Source organism: Pseudochaenichthys georgianus, chromosome 21 (assembly GCF_902827115.2).
Source record: "Pseudochaenichthys georgianus chromosome 21, fPseGeo1.2, whole genome shotgun sequence".
Taxonomy (NCBI): Eukaryota; Metazoa; Chordata; class Actinopteri; order Perciformes; family Channichthyidae; genus Pseudochaenichthys; species Pseudochaenichthys georgianus.
In genome coordinates, this window is record NC_047523.1 from 2747058 (window position 1) to 2769025 (window position 21968).

General features: G+C 40.7%; 2 protein-coding genes across 3 annotated transcripts in view; both read right to left on the minus strand.

Annotated features, from left to right (window-relative positions):
- Window positions 1-12474, minus strand: part of LOC117466639 (ribosomal RNA processing protein 1 homolog B-like) — a 28786-nt gene extending 16312 nt beyond the window's left edge. Inside the window, exons 1-7 of the mRNA XM_034110011.2 lie at window positions 12202-12474; window positions 11027-11109; window positions 4536-4593; window positions 4355-4440; window positions 3700-3761; window positions 590-719; window positions 100-164 (exon numbers count right to left, since the gene is read on the minus strand). Coding sequence (XP_033965902.1) covers window positions 100-164; window positions 590-719; window positions 3700-3761; window positions 4355-4440; window positions 4536-4593; window positions 11027-11109; window positions 12202-12328 — 611 coding nt within the window. The 5' untranslated portion in view covers window positions 12329-12474. The remainder of the gene's footprint in view (window positions 1-99; window positions 165-589; window positions 720-3699; window positions 3762-4354; window positions 4441-4535; window positions 4594-11026; window positions 11110-12201) is intronic.
- A 3715-nt stretch (window positions 12475-16189) lies between these two features.
- LOC117466938 (uncharacterized) lies at window positions 16190-21027 on the minus strand. Of its 2 annotated transcripts, none has more exons than XM_034110458.2 (13): window positions 20830-21027; window positions 19602-19807; window positions 19446-19517; window positions 18982-19357; window positions 18652-18820; window positions 18076-18559; window positions 17886-18004; window positions 17694-17804; window positions 17555-17620; window positions 17346-17434; window positions 17018-17123; window positions 16828-16933; window positions 16190-16734 (listed from the first exon to the last, which is right to left on the minus strand). In XM_034110458.2, exons 5-13 carry the CDS (start codon window positions 18757-18759, stop codon window positions 16583-16585), a joined length of 1341 nt encoding a protein of 446 aa, XP_033966349.1. In that variant the 5' UTR covers window positions 18760-18820; window positions 18982-19357; window positions 19446-19517; window positions 19602-19807; window positions 20830-21027; the 3' UTR covers window positions 16190-16582. The 2 variants fall into 2 exon arrangements, with proteins under 2 accessions (XP_033966349.1, XP_033966350.1); XM_034110459.2 differs by lacking the exon at window positions 20830-21027 and adding an exon at window positions 19894-20238.
- Window positions 21028-21968: the final 941 nt, after the last annotated feature.

The window sequence follows — 21968 nt, forward strand, 5'->3', positions numbered from 1 at the left end:
TAGTGCCCTGGTCCTAATGACATTAGCCTTTCCTATTCTGAAATCCTCTGATCACATGTTAGTAAGACAGCATCACAACACATGCTGATGTGGACTCACTCTTTGGTTTTGGCTGATGTTTTGCAGAATGGCTCAATGAAAATCAAGTTCTGGTCAGCAGTGAGCTGTGAAAAGAAAAAAACCATGTGAGGACCATTACATACACCATACATCCATTAGTTCCTCAGAACAAAGTGCTGCAACTGGTTTAAGATCTTCTTGTTGGAAAACAAAACCAAACAAAGAATTCAACAGTCTGAAAAAAATGACACGGGATGCCTTGGGCAATAATCACATCCCATTTCTCAACAATAGCAAAACTAAATAAAAATACCCAAAACAGCAGTTCAGTTCATAATCAGAACACGAAAAAGCTGAAAAACAAACTTAAGTACCAGACATTTTGCTACTTTAAGATAAGCAGGGGGTTATCTGAGAGGGTAATTGAAGAAACCAACAATGGCAACAGTGGCCAACCAGCTTCAAATTAACTCTTGCACCATTTTAGCCCCATCCCAGTTATTCATCTCAAGCCAGGGACCAGCTGTACCTCTGCTGCGCCCACTGCTGCCAGCTCGCTCAGATACAGGTCCAGGATGTGGAACTGCAGGCCACAGGGGGCCCCGCTGCTGCTCTGCAGGAGCTGTGCTGTCAGCAACTCCAGGAACCTGCCGACCGCACTGAGGACACACACACACACACACACACACACACACACACACACACACACACACACACACACACACACACACACACACACACACACACACACACACACACACACACACACACACACACACACACACACACACACACACACACACACACACACACACACACACACACACACACACACACACACACACACACACACACACACACACACACACACACACACACACAGTTATTCACCTAGGACAGGGGTGGGGAATCTCCGGGCCGTATACGGACCGCGAGACCATTTGGTATGGCCCTCGAGGAAATGTATGAACACACGCAAACAATTTAAAAATTAAAGCAATCTAGACTGCAAAATAATTAAATAAGCGAGTGCCTGTTTTTCCTGGCCAAGGTCAGGGTCCTTGAACACAACACGAGCCTAATGTGTCATCACGTGGTATATGTCTGGTCTGACAGGGGTGTAGTTCTTCTGGAGAGCACCAGAACGTCGCTCCGGCACTTCAAAAAGTGCAGTACCCATAAGGAGTAAGCTGCAGTTTTTGCGTGGCTGTGTCTTTATTTGAAAGCCCAGTGGCGATCTGTTCATCCATCATACAGTCAATAACTTTGTTGTTATTAGCATCTGGTTAGCTAGCTATGCTAACGAATATAAGAAGCTTTTTCTACAACCAGTGAGCAGGGCTCGACATTAACGACTGCCCGATGGCCCGAAGGCAATCTAGTATTTAGCACAGGCAATGAAGCCTCACCTGCTGGTTGCCCGATCGGGCTATCTATTATGCAGGGTTCCCGCGGGGTCATAAAAAGTCTTAAATTTGATCATCTGAATTCAAGGGTGCATTCACACCTAATAGTCCGCTCTCTGGTGCGCACCACATGACAGTAGGTTACATTGTTTCATTTTTCAGAAGGTTCGGTTTGCGTTCACACGGGCAAAACTCAAACGGACTATAAACTTTAAACACAAGTCATGTGCTCGGAAATGCTGTTCAACCATTGGTCAGACATTAAGGGGGTACAAACGCAAATCCCGGCAATTTCTAGCGGAGCCTCCGCCATGGAGCATCGGCACTTTCGGCAGGTTATTCTCATGCTGCTATTAGTCTGGAGATCAACAGACATATGATTATATAATCAGACAACGTCCATTAAAAAACATTATTACATGGAAGTTGTTCACGTTCTCAATTTTTTACGTTTAACGCTATATTCGTTCGGTACACTTTGGTACACACGTGTACCGTTACACCCCTACTAAATACCGTAGCTAAACACCAATCATACAACAGCAACGATGAAAGATTGTAGCCAACGCAGCAGAGCTCTGAATATAGCTCTACACACACACACACTGCTCGATTATGAAAAAAAATCATAATCACGATTATTTTTGTCAATAATTGATATCACGATTATTAAATACGATTATTCATTGACTTTGAAAACATCCATTTATTGAACTTTAAAACGAATAATAATTCGAACAGTATCTTTTTAACTGTTGATTACCCTGAACGTATAATTCAACTGAAAAACCAATACAAAAATAAATGACACATTTTAAATAAATAATATCAAAATAATAAAAACCAATAAACAAGATCAACAAATATATTGGAGCGCATTTCCACAAGCTACTATGATAAATAAAAATAAATGAGACTAAAATTAATTAGATCAAATATGTTCTAGTCAGAGGTTGCGCTAGACTTTTTCACTGCCCGTCATTTTGACAGACAGGATCGTAAAATATCCGTCAAAATGCAGTGTTACCCGCCGGCCTTTACACTCTGGGGGGGGGGAGGGGGGGAGAAGAGCACGGTCGTGAACCGTTAACGGCGGGGCGCACGCTCGTTAGCGCTGTGTTATGCATGCCCACTGCACCTCGCAGGAGTGCGCACAGCGTAAAGCCAAAACTCAGACATTTCAATGATTTGGGTTTGGAAACGGTATCATTTCCTTTTTGGCAGGCATGCATAACACCGGAGCCTTGCTGCGGGGAAACTTTGGCGCCGTTCTGAGTTTGTTCTAATCCGTCAAAATGACGGACTGCTTTCAGATTTTTCCGTCATTGTTAAAAAAAATCCGCCATAGACGGAAAATATTTTGTTAACGCAACCTCCGGTTCTAGTGCACAGTCACAACCGAGCAAAGCAAAATAATGTTTTCGTAATTGTGGCAGGCCAAAATCGGAATTGCGATTAAAATACGATGAATTGCACAGCCCTAACACACACACTTTTTGTCTAACACGCTAACACAGTTCTGTACTGTTATGCTGTTATGTTCAGTCATTGTTCTTATGTTGAACATGAATACATTTACTTTGTAAGTAATTATGGGACGTATTTCTTCTTTCATAGCAATTTTCCTTCATACTTTCTTGCCGTGAAATAGGTCTTAAATTCTAATCAAATCCTTAATGTCATGCACTGAGTGAGATAAAGGCACATCTTTATATGATCATTATAGTTCTAAAAAGATAAGAGACTAAAGTAAACCGGTCTAAAATACTATATGACAGTAAAAGAAAGTCGTTATTAATAAACAAGAATAGAGTTTGAAAGGGGAGTGATTTGTAAAATATCCATAAAGAAAAAGAGGAATCTGTTTACAGTTCTGTTTCATATGGATGTTGAGAGATGTATCCATAGAGCTCCTAATGTTGCTCTCAAAGTGCACCAGATTGATGCTTTTAACTTTAACATTTTTTTTTAAAAATCTTCCTGGGGGAGCATGCCCCCGGACCCCCCTAAAGGAGGTTAGCTAAATGTCCGAAAATGGTCAGACTTAATGCCCATAATTCAGAAATCATCAAAAACGTGATTTCTCTCACCAGTTTGTCGTGTATTTCTTTATTACAATACCACATGGTTATTTGTTTTATCCCTCCAAAACATATTTACTATTATTTTAAACCTAATTATCATGATTATTCACAATGTAATCACAGTTTAATTGTTAGTTTTAACATATTACCTGCTCTCCCAGTTTTTCCTCTTCAGCATCTCAAAGGTTTGTCTGAACATGAAGCGAACCAGCTGTTAACAAGAGGAAAACAATCATTAATATTAGGAAGAAATTAACACATCCACAATCTTTAGAACACATGTCAGATATCAGTGTTGATGCAACCTTTGTTAATGAGCAATAACATCTAGTGGAGGAATTACATTATATGAATACATCACGTCAGTTTGGAGATGATAATGTGAGAAAATGAAAACAGGTCACACATGTAGCTGTGGGGAAGCTCAGTGGGAAACTGATATTTGCTGTTGACTTGCTTCCTTTATCAGCTGTTGTTTCCTGCAGCACTCCAGATTGATTTTTGTTTAGTTTTTCTGGGTTTTCCGAGAAGGTGTTTCAGCTGGCTACCAGATGTGATTTCGCCTTAGGACTTGATGTTGACACAAGCCTTATATGAGGAATAACTGACATGCCCATGTTTTTATTAACAGCCCATCACACCCAACATCTCAACCGTTCTCATCACTGACTCAAACCTGATTGAGGGACTGCCGACCCGCAGCTCTCAGCTGGCACAGGACTAATGGGCACAAACCCACAGCCCGCCCGCCCCCCCCCCCCACCACACACATGTGAAAGTCATCGAGTATCTCCTAACACCAACCTGGAAGAACTTGTCCATCCGCAGCCTGTCGATACCTGTCCACTCCCTCTTCAACGTCTGCAGGAAGCTCTCCAGGTACAACAGCTCTGCAGGGTACAGCATCATCATCATCATCATCATCATCATCATCATGCATCATATTACATCACATGGTATTATGAAACCTGACATGGAAACTTACGTCCATCGATGTGGTGGAAGCTGTGGATCAGGGCGGAGATCTGTTTTGACAGCTCCTCCTTAAAGAGAAAAATGAGACTGCATGAACAGAAACATCGACACAGGGAGGACGGGTGACAACTGGATCATAATCACATTTGAGGATGTATGACATGAACACATTCAAATATTTCTGTATTGGACTTTGAGTCACTCCATGAAGACACTGTACTGGAATGTTGTGACTGATATCAAGACAATATTTTATCCAGGAACTAGTAATGGCTACCGAAATAAAAGTGAATACACATTGGGTATATAAATGTGGGACACTGTAGTGAAAGGCATGTCCACAGTCCGGCTAGATTTAATACAGCGCGCAGCTTCTGTCTCATAATGTATTATTTATGGCCCGCTAGCTCTCTCAAACAGCATAAATCTTTAAAATGTAATTCATCCTTTTACCACATGGGGGCAGCACCACTTTAAAGGGCCGCAATTTAAGCCGATTGGTATTTGCCTTTTCTGTTAAAGACAGTGTATTGCAGTGTTTGTATTTCCTGGTTTCTATTATTTTCGGGTGGAACTCTTGTTGACTGCAAGAGCTGAAATTGAACCCGCAACCTCCAGCTTGAAAGACTAACACACTAACGCAGTGCCACAGTTGAACCTGGTGGTGTTACTGGCTGGATTTAAGGGTACATAATTAGTGGGCGCTTGAATGTGTAATAAAAAAGCTAAAACACATGGAAAAGCAGCACAGCATTTTAACTGCAAACTTTTCAACTAAAACCATGTCACCAAATGTATAAAAGAGGAAAATGTTAAAGAGTTTATGGAGTTTCCATCAGACCGTATAGAACAGGCTGAGTCTGTCAAACTCTAGTCTGTGCTGAGCACCTGATCATAACACCTGTGTCTTGAGATCAAAGGTTACCATGGAGATGTGCAGTGAAAGGAGAGCCTTTCCATTGTTTGCCCGGTTCTGCTTGAAAGCAAGTACCTGCCTCCTGCCCACTGTTAAAACAAATGTTTCAACTTATACAATTTTGAATATGTAAATTCAAATACAAGTTGAAACGATCTTAAGTTGTTGTGATGTTGAAGTCGTGCGACCCTAGCATGTTGCTTCTACGATTAGAAAATTATAAAAGTAGGGTAGACATGTGGAGATTATCCGGCTGAACAAAACGTACATTTATAAAACGGGTTCGATTTCCACAGATCTTATTTTTGACAATATTCCAAAATCCTATGGAGAAATACAGGAAATGACTGTACATTTTTATAGTAATTATCATGTTTTTTTAAATAACTTGCAAAATCCTGTAAAATGACAGATATTAACTATAAATTAACAACCCAAAACATTATTTTAAGTATTTTGACAACAACAAATAACATTTATTTCCTCTTTTTTTTTACAGTAAATTTACTAAATAATATTTACAGTATTTTTGCACTTTGACTACGACATCAGTGTTTGATTTATTAACTCCATGCATGAATTACAACAAACTAAGGATATTTTCATCTTTATGCATGAAAAAAAAGAATATAACGAAACAAATTAAAAACAGCAGTGCATGACATTAAGGATTTTTGGAGATGGCCCTGTGGACCATCTAAGCCAGGGGTAGCCAACACGGTGCCCGCGGGCACTTAGTCGCCCGCAGGGGCAACGTGAGTCGCCCGCCGGGCATGTTCTAAAAATAGCTCGCCAAGCAAATCCAAAATGTATAAAATACACAAAACAAAAAAGGAAATGTAATTAAAAGAATCTACCCTATGCATAAACGAAACCTAAATCATAGCGAACTCTATCTACTTACTACAACTCTATAACACCCCTCCCCCCACAATGAATATCGACCAATCACGTTCTTGCTTGATTTGCGGGACCAGCGTTGCAGTCGGGAAGAAAACCAATGTGGCACCTCCCCGCTGATTTTCCTTCTGGCAGAATCTACACTAAACATCAGCCCCATTGAACAGCGCATCATGCCAGCCTATACAACACATGAGGGGCAGAGTTTTACTCTGTGTGTTGTAACTTATATATGGCGTAATTTCCACTGGGGACATGTCCCCCGCACTTTTCGAAATCACCTTTGTGTCCCCACTTTACAAATATGTTTATTATTATAATTTTTTTTTTTTTTTAACGCAATCCGTCATCGCCACGGAGGAGCACACAGCCTTTGTGAGCGAGCGAGACAGAGAGTGAGCGAGCGAGCTAGGGAGGGAGGGAGAGAGACAGACAGACGGAGAGAAAGAGAGCACACCGTTATCTATTTAATATAGATAAAGTAAGAAATAATTCCAATGTGTACTATAGGACAGTAAAAAAAACAGTTTAAAAGGGGAGTGGTTAGTAAAATATGCATAAAGAAAAAGAAAGAATGCTAATAGGTAACATAAGATAAGAATAAACAAGTTTAAATGATTTGTTATTGGTTGTGATCATATTCTAAAGATGTTTGGATTATTGAAAATACAGCTCCCTTTCATGTGAGTGTTGTATCCATTAATTCATGTTGTGCTCAAAGTGCACCAGATTGATGCATTTCACTTCAACATTTAAAAAAAATCTTCCATGCATGCTCATGAGGCGGTGAGGACCCCCCTAGAGGTGGTGAGATCCACCCCCAAATAAAGCAGGTTAAATTAATTAAATTGCAAACATTTTCTTTTAGTAAACACTGCAAACGGGTCCCACAGACCCAAACAGCACACAAAGGTTAAAGGTCAGCATATAATAATGTTAAAATGTGCTAAATATATACACTGCAAAAAACAAAAGAGTAAAAGTAGCCCTCGACTTGTTTTATTTTTTGAAAGTAGCCCTCACCCTAAAAAAGGTTGGTGACCCCTAGGGGTGTAACGGTACACGTACCGAAATTATTCGGTACGGGCCCTTCGGTTCGGTACACGTGTGTACCGAAGTGTACCGAACGAATATAACGTTAAACGTAAAAAATTGAGAACGTGAACAACTTCTTGGAAGTAATCTCAGGTGCTGCGTCGCAGCATTCAGAGTCATTTGCTCCCATTGTGTTCAACGCGTCAGAGCGAGAAAGTCATTTCATTGGACGAGCTGGTCAGAGGGATGCGTTCAAATGTAGTCAGTAATTTGAGGAACTGTCGAAATGGCGAACGCAGATAAAGTTGAGCTCGAAAATCCTCCAGCATCATTGAAGTCTCCGGTTTGGGAACATTTTGGTTTCGCAGTTACGTACAAGGATGACGGACAAAGACAGGTGGACCGAACCAAAGCTGTTTGTCGGCATTGTTCAACTAACATTGGTTACGCGGCTGGCAATACATCAAACCTGCACACTCATTTGAAAAGGCATCACCCGAACGTGAATATCACCGGTACCAAAAGACTGAAGTGCAAACCCAACTCCCGCTAGCATTTAAGCCTCCACCACTCGCAAAAACTTCAGACCGAGCCAAAGCTATTACAAACGGCAAATATCCTTATGTTGCCATGTTAGCAAAGCGCTACCTGGCTGTATCTGCTACTACCTCTGTCCCTAGTGAGAGGGTGTGTTCTCCACAGCAGGAGACATTGCTAGTGCCAGCAGATCTGCCCTTTCGGCAAGCAATGTGGACAAGTACATCTTTCTTTAGAACATGAAAATACAATGACAAGCAAGTCATAATGTCAAGCTGGCTGCTTAGGTACTAGTACAGTACAGTTCAAATACAGATTATTTCATTTCATCAAAATGCTGCACCTTAATGTTTATTTTATTATATTTTATATTTATTTGAGTGAATATTCACAGTTTAATAATAATTAAAAACCCAAAACTAATAGTTTATGTTTTGTGAGTACTCGTACAGTAAAGTTCAAATTCAGATTATTTCAGTTCATCGAAATGCTGCACCGTAATGTTTATTTTATTATATTTTGCATTTATTTGGGTGAATACATTACTCACAGTTTAATAATAATTTTAAAAAAATATGTTATGTTTTGTGATAATTTTTTCTGCTGTACCGAAAACGTACCGAACCGAACCGTGACCTAAAAACCGAGGTACGTACCGAACCGAAATGTTTGTGAACCGTTACACCCCTAGTGACCCCTGATCTAAGCTAATTTACAGATGGCCCTGAGCCCAATAGAGATTGCCCTGAAAAATGCACGCGGACGAAATGGCACGAAGGGTTTGGGGGGCCTCCGATACCCAAAGAAAATTTAGATTTGTGTAGGTCTTAGATGCTGTCTGGTGTCTAGACTGAATTATAAGATGAACCACCACAATATTATATTGTACAATTTCAATTGTATTCTTCATTTCACTTGTTTGTTTGTTCTTGTTTGTGTTTGCTCGCTTGCATGCCCTGCATAGCTATAAGAAATACTTAAGTTGTTGGTCAAAACACTTTCCATCTGATGAAGGCAAATGCCTTCCCAGATGGAAACAAGTAGAAAACATTACATTCAGTTATAACTGCCAAAACAAACATTATTTACACTATTATGGCCCCTGTTAAAAATATTTGTAATGTTAACTACTGTAAGTTGGTCGAACGAATGCCTCCTCATCCGGAAGCTGAACGAGCAGACCCGAGCGCATCCGCAAAGCACACAACATGGTGACTCAGAGTTCCCGTTAGCCGGCAAATCGAAATATCTTCGGTCAAAATAATTTCCCTTTAGAGCAATACCGCTTCAGTTGCGCCACTTATGTGACAGACAAGAAGAGTATGTGACAGACAAGAATAGTCAACTCTAATGTCTAACACGTAATGTGGAGAAAGAGATGTCCTGGATGGTTTGATTGTGCGTTGATCTGTTGGTAATGCCTCGGGGTTCCGGTGGGCATGTAAACAAATGCACAATGCTGCGCTATACTTTGTGGCCTCACCCAGTTGCATAGCGACACCGATTGTGTAGTTGTCTTTTAATAAGCAGGTAGTCATATCATTAGCTAGAACTAGCTGGATCTGATCGATATGGACATAAACGCGAGTGAAGTCTAATCTGACGGGAGAGAGAGATCAGCTGCTGCTGACGAGTCGAGACTCGACACGCAGCTCTGCATAACCACATGCAGCGGTGGGCGGACAAAACACACACTTCAGGGTAGAATATCACACGTAGCTATTTTAATTACCTCTCAAACTACCTAAACTAGTTATAGATATGTTTAGCTTTACTGTCGGGTCACTCATTACTGGATCCGCGAGCTGCATGATACTGGCATAATAGATTGTCCGATCGGGCAACCAGCAGGTGAGGCTTCATTGCCTGAGCTAAATACTAGATGGCCCCGAGCCATCGGGCAGTCCTTAATGTCGAGTTTTTCAATTGAATTAATATATGTTTAACAAACCAATGAACAAGATGATATATTATGAAAAACAATAAAATACACAAATTTGTTTATATGAGGATAGTGGTTCTAGGAATATTTTATATAAAATTGTGTTTTCTATTTAACTTATTGTACTAAGATTATTTTTGTAATCATGCATGGTATTTTTTTAATTAACCTTTTTATTTATTTTTTATCTCACGTACCCCCTGCATTAGCCCAACGTACCCTTAGGGGTCTGCGTACACCCATTTGAGAATCACTGCCCTAGATAAAAAAATAAATAAAAATGTAGCACTCGTCTAGGGTCATTGTCACATTGAAAGAGTGCCGGCCGATCCAGGATGAGGGGGAGAGGGTAGGATCTTATCTTTCAAGATTTTGCAGTACATCTGGAAATTAGGCAGTAGGCACCAACCATGCAATTTTCACTGTACCCTTCCCCCCTGTGACGCCATACATTTTTGATGCCATCAGATTGTCTTTCTCAAGTCTCCAGACAATTCTCAAATGTGGAGCCATTGTTGTCAGTCTCAAGTCTGAGAGATTCAGTGGGTTTAGTACCACTTTTAATCTGTTTGAGTGTGATGGCCCTTAATCAGCACCAGAAAACATTAGTAAGTTAGATGTTTAACCTTTCAGGAGGGTGTACTCATTTTAACAACATGGCCTTTCATAATTTTAATAAGAAAATTAAATCAGTATTGACATGTTTCATTGGTTACTGATCAATCATAGTTGCTGGAACATTACATCATATAGGAACCCCAAATATGTCTTATTTTTAAAGAGACACAGCTACATTTGTTATGTTTTAGACTGTATATATGTTGAGACGAGGTTAGGCTGCTGCTTGGCTTTCTGCTGCTGTTTTCCTCCAATAATGTGAAGGGAACACACATTGTGAGGGATAATTAAGCTCTGTGTTTTGTTATGATGCCGGCATTCAGGAAGCTGCATTTCGATGCTCAGAAAGATCCCTCACTTCAGATTTCCTGACCGACAAAATTAACTAAATGACCAGGCTCAGCTCAGAATGAAGTGACGTTTAGTCGACTAATTTTGGGGCAGCAAGTTATGCAGCAGCCTTTGTTACCTGACGGGATTATAGACGGTTTTGATGCATTGAAAGTGGTACGATAATGGTACTAGTAAGACTCCCAATGTACATTGTACATACCTGTAGCAGTGGTTTGTCCTGCATCCACAGACAGTAGAACAGACCCTTCCACAGTTTGAGAAGCTCATCGCCTGAGAATCCACCTGCCAAGGACACGAGACTGTGAGAAAACATGTCCCCTGTCTAGTACACAAGTAACTGCATAGAAACTAGAACTACTAACAATTTATAGACAAGTCGAGCACTAAATTGGTGTATTATGAGAAACTTGGTGTACTACTGTTTTACCATATGCTTATAACAAGTTGCAGCCGGTAAAGGGATATGGTTACTGTTCTGGTTATTGTTGCTATGGTACAGTGACTGGCGGGCAGCTGTTCTAACATAAACACCTTTCAGAGAGAATGAGCGATTCGATGTGGCTCATTACTCTGGACAGACTGGTGGTCAGAGCTGTAGGATCTTGGATCTACTTTGCAAAAACTAAAAATGTCCTACGATCTACTGTGAGGAAGATGAGACTGCATTGTCTCAATGCATCTCATTGATTGTTATAAAGATCAGGAGGAATGGTCGGTCATGCAAGGCCTTGGATTACCATTTAATATAAATTATAATTCTGTCATGTAGCCTACTGCTTATTCAAAGAAAAATATGGACGCAAAGAGTTCTTTCAATTAACCATTTTAATCGCATGTGTGGAAATCTGAAAAACGATATGCACTATGGGCATTAACCAAGCCATCATAAACTGTGACATGATTATAAAACATGTTCTTGGGGACCTTAGGAGAAGCCTTGGTAGAAACCAGACTCTGCGTGGCACGTGCCGAGTGTTATTGGACTGAATGCAGACCTACTTCAATGGACAATGCACTTTCCGCCCTGCACTTAAAACAACTGTTCTTTTGCCATCTATGTATTTAGGTAGTGATTTGAGTATTAGGCGTTGTCTATCTAGTTTTTGTAATATGGTTCAAACTATAACTTAAATAAAAAGGTAACACTAGCTACACACACAGGAGCCTTCACACGTGTGCACTAGCTACCGCACACGAGTCGCCGTTAGAACAGTTCCCTTTGTTCAGAAGCAACCCGTCGAGTTGAACCATTCGTGAGTAGTCACCATGTTTATGCGTTTTAAGCAAAGTTAAGGAAAGCTTAGTCGCAGTATGTTTCGGAGCTCGTGCTAGCTTGTGTTAGAGCTAACTGCAATCGCGGACATGCTAGCTTACCTGTGTCGCTGTGAGAGCGGATACTGATGTACTTTCGCAGTTTCTTCAAAGCCTTGGTCCGGATAGGCTTCTCATTTGAGGCTAGTCGTTGTGCGAGCTGGACCTCTGGCTCTTGAAGCGTTGCCATGTTCACACAGATTCTCGAGAGGACTCTTCTTTTCTCCTCTCCTTTCCAAAGGTTCGCTCTCCTACCCACGTTTCCCCTGTGCAGCGCGGACTGATGACGTCTACACACCTCGGTGCGTTGGAGTTCTGCACGGCGCCACAGGGGGGGCCACTCTCCCCTTGATGTTCTCTCTACACGTCGTGTAACTTGGTACAAAGTAGGCCTACAAGCAAGTTCTTTACAAAAGCCAACACGTATCAATAGGTAAAGCTGCAGAGTTTAGCATCAGACTTCAGATTACAATTCACGATCCCGGGTCCACCCCGAATAAGAAAGCTCTCCTCCATCTGAACATCTGCGCCAGTGGTGAGCCGTCAGGGACGTCTAGGCCCTCTCTGTGTGCCTAAAATATTCAAAAAAAGAATATTTAAAAACATTTTTTTTAAAAACATTTTATTTAAAAAGTATTTTTTTAGTAATATTTTTCATTAGTTTTACCAAAATAACTTGATTTATTTGTATTTAAAATAACATTTCCAATGAAATAAATCCTTCAAATCTGCCTATTCAGTTTCTGTTGGAATGTGAAGGGTTAAATTAAAGAGCCTGTGACACGAGTTTCCCCCATCATCCAAACCCATCAATTTGAGTAAATATTGTCCCCTTGAAAATCGTTACTGAACTGATTTTGGATATTTGTACTTTGATCTGCCCTTCAATGTTGACCATATTCTGGATCTTCTCGGGGATCCTTCAAGTCCCGCCAAATTATGTGTGACAATTGCGGGCACAGCGCTCCAGCTGCACCGTTCAGCATCCCAGCATCTGCATGTAAACGCACGATGGCGCACACAGCCATAGATATATATAAACACTAGATGGCTCATGGGAGATTTTCCAGCGTAGCTGACTGGCCGCCATCTTGCTACAGTCAACAGTTACTCTGATTCGCGTTATGGTAGCTGTTGTAAGGTGAGTGATCTGCACAAAAATACTCTTAACTCGCTGAAATCTTGACTGATTTACAAACGGTTTGGTTTATTATAAACATTATTAGCATGGCTATGATACAGGATGCTTGGACATGTTGAAATTGCAGCTTTTCTCTGTGTATGTGGTTGTATTTATTAGCTGGCTAATAACAAGAGGCTGTCAGTGAGACCTAGTATTACAAAGTTCACCCAGCAACTTTACACCAGTGGGAGAGGCAGAACTGCTCTTTCTTTTCAACATAATTTAAAGGAATGGTATGCTCATGACACTCATTTTTTAAAAATTATCATCCGATAAAACAGACCAGTCTCTGCCAGTCTCTCTCTCTCTCTCTCTTTTTTTTTTTAATCCGATGACATTATCAGTGATTTTAAACTGATTATATACCGAAATAACATCAACACTGTGGGCGCCGCCATTTCCCGGACGTGACGTAATCCATGCGTTTGGTTTTCGAAGACACGTTGATCTCCATGTTATTTACTGTAGTTTCTCTATTCAAATATGCCTCACTGTATCGCGAAATATTGCCATAATTCGGATAGGAACAATCCACGGAATGCTCGGTTCCATCTGTTGCCAAAAGGTAAGCATAAGAAGTACATTCGGAGGCAGTGGCTAGCGAAATGTGGCCGGTGTTGCAGTATAACGTGAGTCATGACAACTGGCGACATTCTATTATTTTCGTCATAGGAATCCGGGGCGTGTACATTGAGGACCCATTGTTGATTTACCATGTCGATCGCCTCGTTTGTCGTTTACGTTCATCTTTTGCTATATCTGCCTTCCTAAGATCACTTTGATGCACATTCAGTACTCGTATGTGAGGTTGTGGGTGAGAGGTGGATATCGTGACGCTTACAGGGAGGTATCGAACATTACAAAGTAGGTGACTGTGTGGATGCCTGTTCAAAATATTGCAAACTTGAATAAATCATTGAAATTATATATTTGTGTCCGACTTTCATTTGTACATCGTTCTTAATGTGATGTATAGTTGCTCTGATAGCTGTCCATACCTTCAGACAGCCTCAAAGTAAAACACAAGTCGTTTATTCACAGCCCGAGCGCTCATCGAGATGACTGGATCACTCATGACAGGTTGTGATCAGCTCCGATTAAATTGTGATATCAATGCTGTAGCCTACCTATTCTCCAGGTATCACGTTTTTTATGAAATACCTGTATCCCTCTCATCACAACAAGACTCTACACTGTGCAGGAAAAACAATTACATACATGAAAATAACCTTGATGCATGGGAATGAATCACACAAACTATCTTCCGTGGCTATACTGATATGTCACAGCGGTCAACCACAGAAACATAAGTCCAGCGGGGCACACGTTGAATACATATAATACAGTAGTTATATTATGCCTTTAAGCCTATACGTTTAACCCTTAAGAACCCGGACCCATTTCTACTTTTGGGGAAATTAAGGGGAACGTCATTTAGACTAAATAGACCACCTAGAACACATTTCTGACAAGTAACCCCCCCTAGTGTCACATTGGGCTTTCATGGTAAAGTAACTCTTATGTATAACTTCATTAATGAGGATGATTTTTTGGTTTACATTTGTTTGAACATACTTTGAATTGAATAATAAAGAATATGTTAACTAAATATAATTGAATCAGCTAAATGAACTGAGCAGATCATAATCATATTTGTAAATGTGCATCTATGTCACTCCGGGTTCACTGTGAATGTTTAGGGTTAATGTCCCGATGTGACATCAGTGTCACAGCAATATTTATGGCATTTGTTTCATATCAATTTCATCAATAAATGTTTCTACAACAGGTTATATGTAATCAGAATCAGAAAAGAGCCCAAGACAGCTTAATGTTTAACAAATGACATGTCATGTAAGCATTTGTATTCTTAAATGGCTTGAATGTTAACTTTAGCAACAAAAAACCTTTCCAGATGTAGCTAGTTCTGTCACATGTGTTAGCCTGGCACATGGACATCTTGGACATGTTGTTATGGGAACACAAAACCAAATGACAAGGACCATGACCCACCAGACTGTTCAGGGTGTGTCACTTAGGGACTTCATGAGATCAAAAAGGCTAAAGCTGTATAAGGAACTTTCCAGAACATTTAAAGTTCATGTGACACCTGTGTCTAAGCAATTCTGTCTGCCTTCCGTGTTGCACCATGAGGACCCACTGATATAAAATGCTTAACTGTCTAAGTTGCAACCATGCACTTTGTGGAGGGCTAAGCGCCAGCTTCACATCTTTTTGGATTCATTTATAGAAGGAAAGACAACAGTGATAGTTATGTTTCAGAATAACATTTATTGGAAATTGTTAGAACAATCTCCCTGGTCCCCGGCTTGAGCTTCAGTCTCAGGACCCATGTGTCTGTGATCCTCTCTGAAGGGAAGTAGTCATCACATACAGAGACTAGTTCCTTCACAGTGTCCTTCACATGCTGATATCAAGAGAGGGAGTCACACAGTCACAAGATGGAGGAGTAGAAAGCAGTATTCAATGTTTACTTCAGATTAGCTCCACGTCAGAAATGAGCATGCTTGATGTCTCTCTCCATAGAGGCTGAGTCATCATGTTCATCACATAGCTATCATCTGCCTCAAGCAGTCCTGATGCTCTTCTGGGTCCTCATACATCCTGTCATGTTCACAGCTGCAGTTGATGCCTCTGTTATCATGTTGCTCTCATGCTGGAAGAGGACATTCAGGATATTGCCAACAGAAATAATAAACTGTGTGTGTGTGTGTGTGTGTGTGTGTGTGTGTGTGTGTGTGTGTGTGTGTGTGTGTGTGTGTGTGTGTGTGTGTGTGTGTGTGTGTGTGTGTGTGTGTGTGTGTGTGTGTGTGTGTGTGTGTGTGTGTGTGTGTGTGTGTGTGTGTGTGTGTGTGTGTGTGTGTGTGTGTGTGTGTGTGTGTGTGTGTGTCTAAGAAGTGCAGCCTTTACAAAAGAAATCTGCATTGACAGAGGGCTCCCCAACACAGTACGTGTGGTACCACATAGCGCACCCAGTGCACTCGATCTTAAAATAAACAGAAAAAAGACATGTTAGAATATTGACAAACATTTTACATCACTCATCCAGAGTAAGCAGTAATGAAGTTGTTTCATTTCATTAAGAAAGCAATGTATAGTTTAGATCTTAGCTGTTTTCTTTTCTGTTTAGAGTCCATGCTCAGAAGTTTCTTCAACTGCTCCAGTGTCCTCCCAAAGTGCAAAGACATGCAAGTGTGGTGAATTAAAGTAAACATTTATAATATCTGTTATAGAGAGTGTTCACCCAGTGATGTAGAGGTAACCAATCCAGGGTGTATCCCAGTCTTCCAGCCAAATGTTGGTCAGGAAATTAATACAACTTCTTACCCACTGGTCAACCTTAGGCCCTATGCTATGTTCCCCACAGGCCCGACACAGCTCGGATAGGTCATCTGTAAAAACATAATTCAGAAATACAGGCATTAAGGAAGTGAAATGCCAAATAAGATACAATATTTCTGTTTCCCCTGTCTAGTCCTGTATACCTGAGTTGTTCACCAGAGCCATTGCCATGTGGAACCTCATTGAGGCCACTCCTTCCTGGTCCACTGGGTACTGGACCTGTTGTTTTTGCAGTATTTGCTCTGCAAGCTTAAAAGGTCTGTCATAAGTATCTTTGTAATATTTCTTAATTACAGATGGTTATATATATACACACACATTACTAAATGTTACCTTCAGAACCAAAACACCGCAGGACGTAGAATCCATCTGTTTGGGATGAGCGATTGTCGTGCAGGCCCATCTCCCAACTGAAGGTATGTGTTTCCGGACCAGCGATCTACATAGGAAACAGATAGATTGGGTTTTGTATATAAGCCCAATTCAGATCCTTTTAGAAGTCAAGAAGAGCTGCATGTTCACACAGGACAATCTAATGGTATTCAAGTAAAACCGTAGTAATCAGGAACATGATTTATGTGGCTTTGTGTTGCTCCCCCTTAATATAATCCAAAATCCTGAATATGTCTAGTAAACACATTGGAGCTTATATTTTATTCACCTTGTTACATCTTTGCATCTGATTAACTGCTCTTCCGTGGCCCCCAATGGGTTCAAGAACAGCGACCTGTTCTCGTTCAGATACATGATCTATGGAAGTGAAAAGAAATTATTAAAGTGTTTAGTGTTAAATAAAAAAAAATGTATTGCTATCACATATTATTAAATAAATAAAAATGTCTTGACCCATTAACCTTTTAGATTACTTACAATGAGGGTCCAATGTGCCCCGTCACAGACAGCTCCGGCTGCCACCTCATGTTTTGACAAGTCCAACTGAAAAATATTTGTACATACATCAGTACATACATATGTTCATATATACACTTATTTCTATTACTCTACTCACCTTTCTTAAGCTTCCCTTGTGGGTTCCCTTCCAGAGGGAAGTCATCAGGTAGGAGTCCAGAATGAAGACGCCAGCTTTGGCCCCAACCCATGCCAGATAGGCATTCACAATCTATGAAAACACCAGTATCTTTTGAACTCATTTTCAGAATGATCAGTTTGCCCTTACATTTTTCATATACAGTACGCTTACCTCTCCCTCCAACTCCTCTCCCGGGGCCAAGACCAACAGATTGTGACTGTATATTTTGTATGGGCCATATTTGGCCCACAGTGTCTCTCGTCTCCTCCCTGACCATATGTCTCGGATTACTATAAAGAAAGGCATGTTAGTTATGAATGAAATGCATACTTTAAGGTGTACTTTGTTTCAGTTTACTTACAAGTCTCTACATCAGAGGATGCTCCTCGTGCCTGGCACTCTGTTGTGGAGGTGGGTGTGGAGGTGGGTGTGGAGGGCAGTGGAGCAGCCAGAGGAGAAGGATCCAACACTTTTTGTAATTTAGCAGGGATCCTCTCCTCTGGCTGGATATAGTGTTTCAAATGATCAATGTTCACTCTCCTTGTCTTCTTTCCTTTTTTTGTAGCAAGGTCCGCTACCTTCCCCTCAATGTTTAGGATCCTGAATGGTCCCAACATGTCTGCGTCTAGCTTTCCTCCTTTCCTCTGTTCCGACCTTTTGTTGCGTTGTAAAACCAAATCCCCCACTTGAAAATTGTCCACTTGCCCACCTTCTTTCTTTTTGCGGATCTTGTTCTGGCTTTTTGTTATGTTACTTTTCACCTCCGCGAAAACTGCCTCCTGTTTTTTGAGTCCCTCGAAGACTTCCTCCATTTGCACCAAGCTGCTAACTTTCTCTTCCGTTATCTGCCACAGAAAAGCGTTAGAATGTTGAGAAAACATAGATGTTTGAAATACTATGAATAATTAAAAAGGATGAGGACATTATCAGATCTTACTTCATACTCCTTGGGCACCTCTGACGGGTACCTCGCCTCCCTCCCAAACATAAGAAAATAAGGGCTGAACTTGGTGGTCAGCTGAGTTTTTGTTCTCAGAGCAAACATCGTCCCTTGGAGGAGTTGGTCCCACCGTTTGGGCTCACCCTCCACCAGTTTGTTCAGGGACCTAAATTCAGGTAAAGTACAAACACAAGAAGGTAAAACAGAAATTGGTTTCTAATATATGATAAAGCAGCTGATTTATTGACTTTTGTTGTATTTTTAGCTATCAATTCTGATTAGTTAATATAGGAACAGTAATGTTTGTTATTCTATGAACAAATATACCTTTGTATTGTGCCATTTAGTTTTTCCACCAAACCATTTGTTTGTGGGTTCACCTTCAAGTGAACATTGGGACAAACAGGAAATAAGTTTGTTAGCACAGCACAGTTACATAATGGGGAGTCATAATTCTTCAAAGTAGTACCTTATTGCAAAATTCACTGCCTTGATCTGTTAGCAGTCTTTTGGGTGCACCAAATTTGTAAAAAAAATCAAGAATACACTTGGTCACCTCATCTGCTGTTTTATTTTTAAGTGGGTATGCCTCTGCCCATTTGGTGAAATAATCAACCATTACACAAATGTACTGATTGCCACCATCGGTTACTGTGAGTTTACCCACTAGGTCCATGCCGACAAGCTCCAGAGGCTCTGTTACCTGAGAAGAAGAAAATACACATGAGCATTGCAGTACATTACTGTTGGCATGTTTGAAAGCTGAAACTGTCTGCAAATGTGTCCTGTACTTCAATAGGAGTGTACTCTTTCTTCTCTTTGATAAAGGCCCTCTTTGACTGGCACTGGGGACACTGAGCAATCTGAACAAAAAAACACACGATACACTTTTATGTGTTGCACTTTTGTACCATAATGTGTAATTTACCTCATTATTTTGAACTCACCCACTTGCGGATGTCCTCCGTCATGCCAGGCCAATAGAACCGCTGAATGATGGCCAGATGAGTTTTCTCCATTCCAGCATGTCCACCAATTAGGCTGCAGTGGAACTCTATGAAGAGCTCGTTGGCTTCTTCACTTGATAAGACCACTTTTGCAAGGTGCATACTCCCGTTTTTTTTCCTCCTGCATATGTAGTGCAGGTCTCCGTCTGGTATTGAAATGTGATAATTATACATATTAACAGTGTTATCAAAGCAGATGATGTTCTGAAGACCACATGTCTGAAATGGTTACCTTTAATCCTGAAGGACTCAGCTCTTCTCTTGATACCAAACCTTTGTTTGCTAGTCAAGCCTTCAGGATATATATGACGGATATGGAAATCCAACAGTTCTTTCACCATGTTTGCATCCATGGTTTGCTGGCCCTCTCTAATATGAAGCCCTACACAAATGCTGTCCCTCCAACACACACAGGCAAACAACTACTCACTAAATTACCACACAACAAACAAGGACAAACAAACAATCACATTCAGTACTCACGCACAATCAATCTTTCTCTGTCGAATCTCACTATTATATCGCTATGTATCTGTCTCTCTCTCTAAATGTCTCTCTCGCTCTAACTCTAAATGTCTCTCTCGCTGTCTCTCTCGCTCTAACTCTAAATGTCTCTCTCGCTGTATCTCTCGCTCTAACTCTAAATGTCTCTCTCGCTCTCAATGTCTCTCTCAAAATGTCTCTCTCGCTCTAACTCTAAATGTCTCTCTCGCTCTCAATGTCTCTCTCAAAATGTCTCTCTCGCTGTATCTCTCGCTCTAACTCTAAATGTCTCTCTCGCTATGTCTCTCTCGCTATCCTCATGCAGTTGTGTAATTTCCACCAGTTTATATAGCCCTAGAGACAATCAAGGAGCAGATCACAGTTTGTCCCAGGTGGTCAGCTGTGATCGATCCGTGTGATGAACATGTGCTTCAGTTACAGTTTTCCGTTACAAAAGTAACGGAGTTACAGTAATGTATAACCTTTTGCTGTAACGAAGTAATGTAATGCATTTCTAATGAAATGTGGGTAATATATTACCCGTTACAATTCTCAGTAACGCAGTTACAACACATTTTAACCCGAAATTAAATGGTATTTTGTTTTTGAACCATTTACCAACATCGCAAGATATTCTGACACCAGAGACAAATTGTGCGGGTAGATTAGTAAACCTGGCGTTTACCCTTCAGGCTCATCAAGATCCAGGCTGTCGGATGTTCTTTCCCCCATGACCGCCTCGCTGCATAAATATCCCGCTTATTACACGGCCATACTAAACAAACAGAGCCCATTCCGTGTTCCTGTTATTGTTTACTTCCTCTCTGCCTTCTTCTGGTGATTTATCTGACGTTCAGCGCTCCGTCTTTTAACCTCTTTTGCTTTCTCTTTCTTGATCCTCCTTAGCAACCTTCATTGTAGTCCTTGACAGTGGTCTGTAGGCTACTACTGTATTAACAACGTGTCACATGTTGGAGTATTCAACTAAGCCGTGTAATACAAGTTGTTAGTAGCCTTAAGGGCCTACACAGTTGTTATGCTATACCACATTGTCCTTCACTGGATGTAGTGTAAGTCATTACATTTCAGAGACAGTAATATTGTAATGTAACGTAGCCTATCACTTTAAAAAGACAGTAATAAGTAATGTAGCTACTGTATTACATTTTGGAAGTAACTTGCCCAACACTGCAGATGATCCAGTCATCTCGATGCTGCTTTCGGGCTGTGAATAAACAACTTGTGTTTTACTTTTAGGCTGTCTGAAGGTATGGACAGCTATCAGAGCAACTATACATCACAATAAGAACGATGTAAACATGTTTTATATGTATTCAACGTGTGCCCCGCTGGACTTATGTTTCTGTGGTTGACCGCTGTGACATATCAGTATAGCCACGGAAGATAGTTTGTGTGATTCATTCCCATGCATCAAGGTTATTTTCATGTATGTAATTGTTTTTCCTGCACAGTGTAGAGTCTTGTTGTGATGAGAGGGATACAGGTATTTCATAAAAAACGTGATCCCTGGAGAATAGGTAGGCTACAGCATTGATATCACAATTTAATCGGAGCTGATCACAACCTGTCATGAGTGATCCAGTCATCTCGATGAGCGCTCGGGCTGTGAATAAACGACTTGTGTTTTACTTTGAGGCTGTCTGAAGGTATGGACAGCTATCAGAGCTACTATACATCACATTAAGAACGATGTACAAATGAAAGTCGGACACAATTATATAATTTCAATGATTTATTCAAGTTTGCAATATTTTGAACAGGCATCCACACAGTCACCTACTTTGTAATGTTCGATACCTCCCT

What these genes read in the sequence shown, in the direction of transcription:
- LOC117466938 (XM_034110458.2), bottom strand. Translation starts at nt 18,759, where the DNA reads ATGTTTGCTCTGAGAACAAAAACTCAGCTGACCACCAAGTTCAGCCCT. An exon ending in ACAAGGGAAGCTTAAGAAAG is followed by an intron (nt 17,621 to 17,693) that starts GTGAGTAGAGTA and finishes AATATTTTTCAG; the next exon opens with TTGGACTTGTCAAAACATGA. An exon ending in GGGCACATTGGACCCTCATT is followed by an intron (nt 17,435 to 17,554) that starts GTAAGTAATCTA and finishes TCACTTCCATAG; the next exon opens with ATCATGTATCTGAACGAGAA.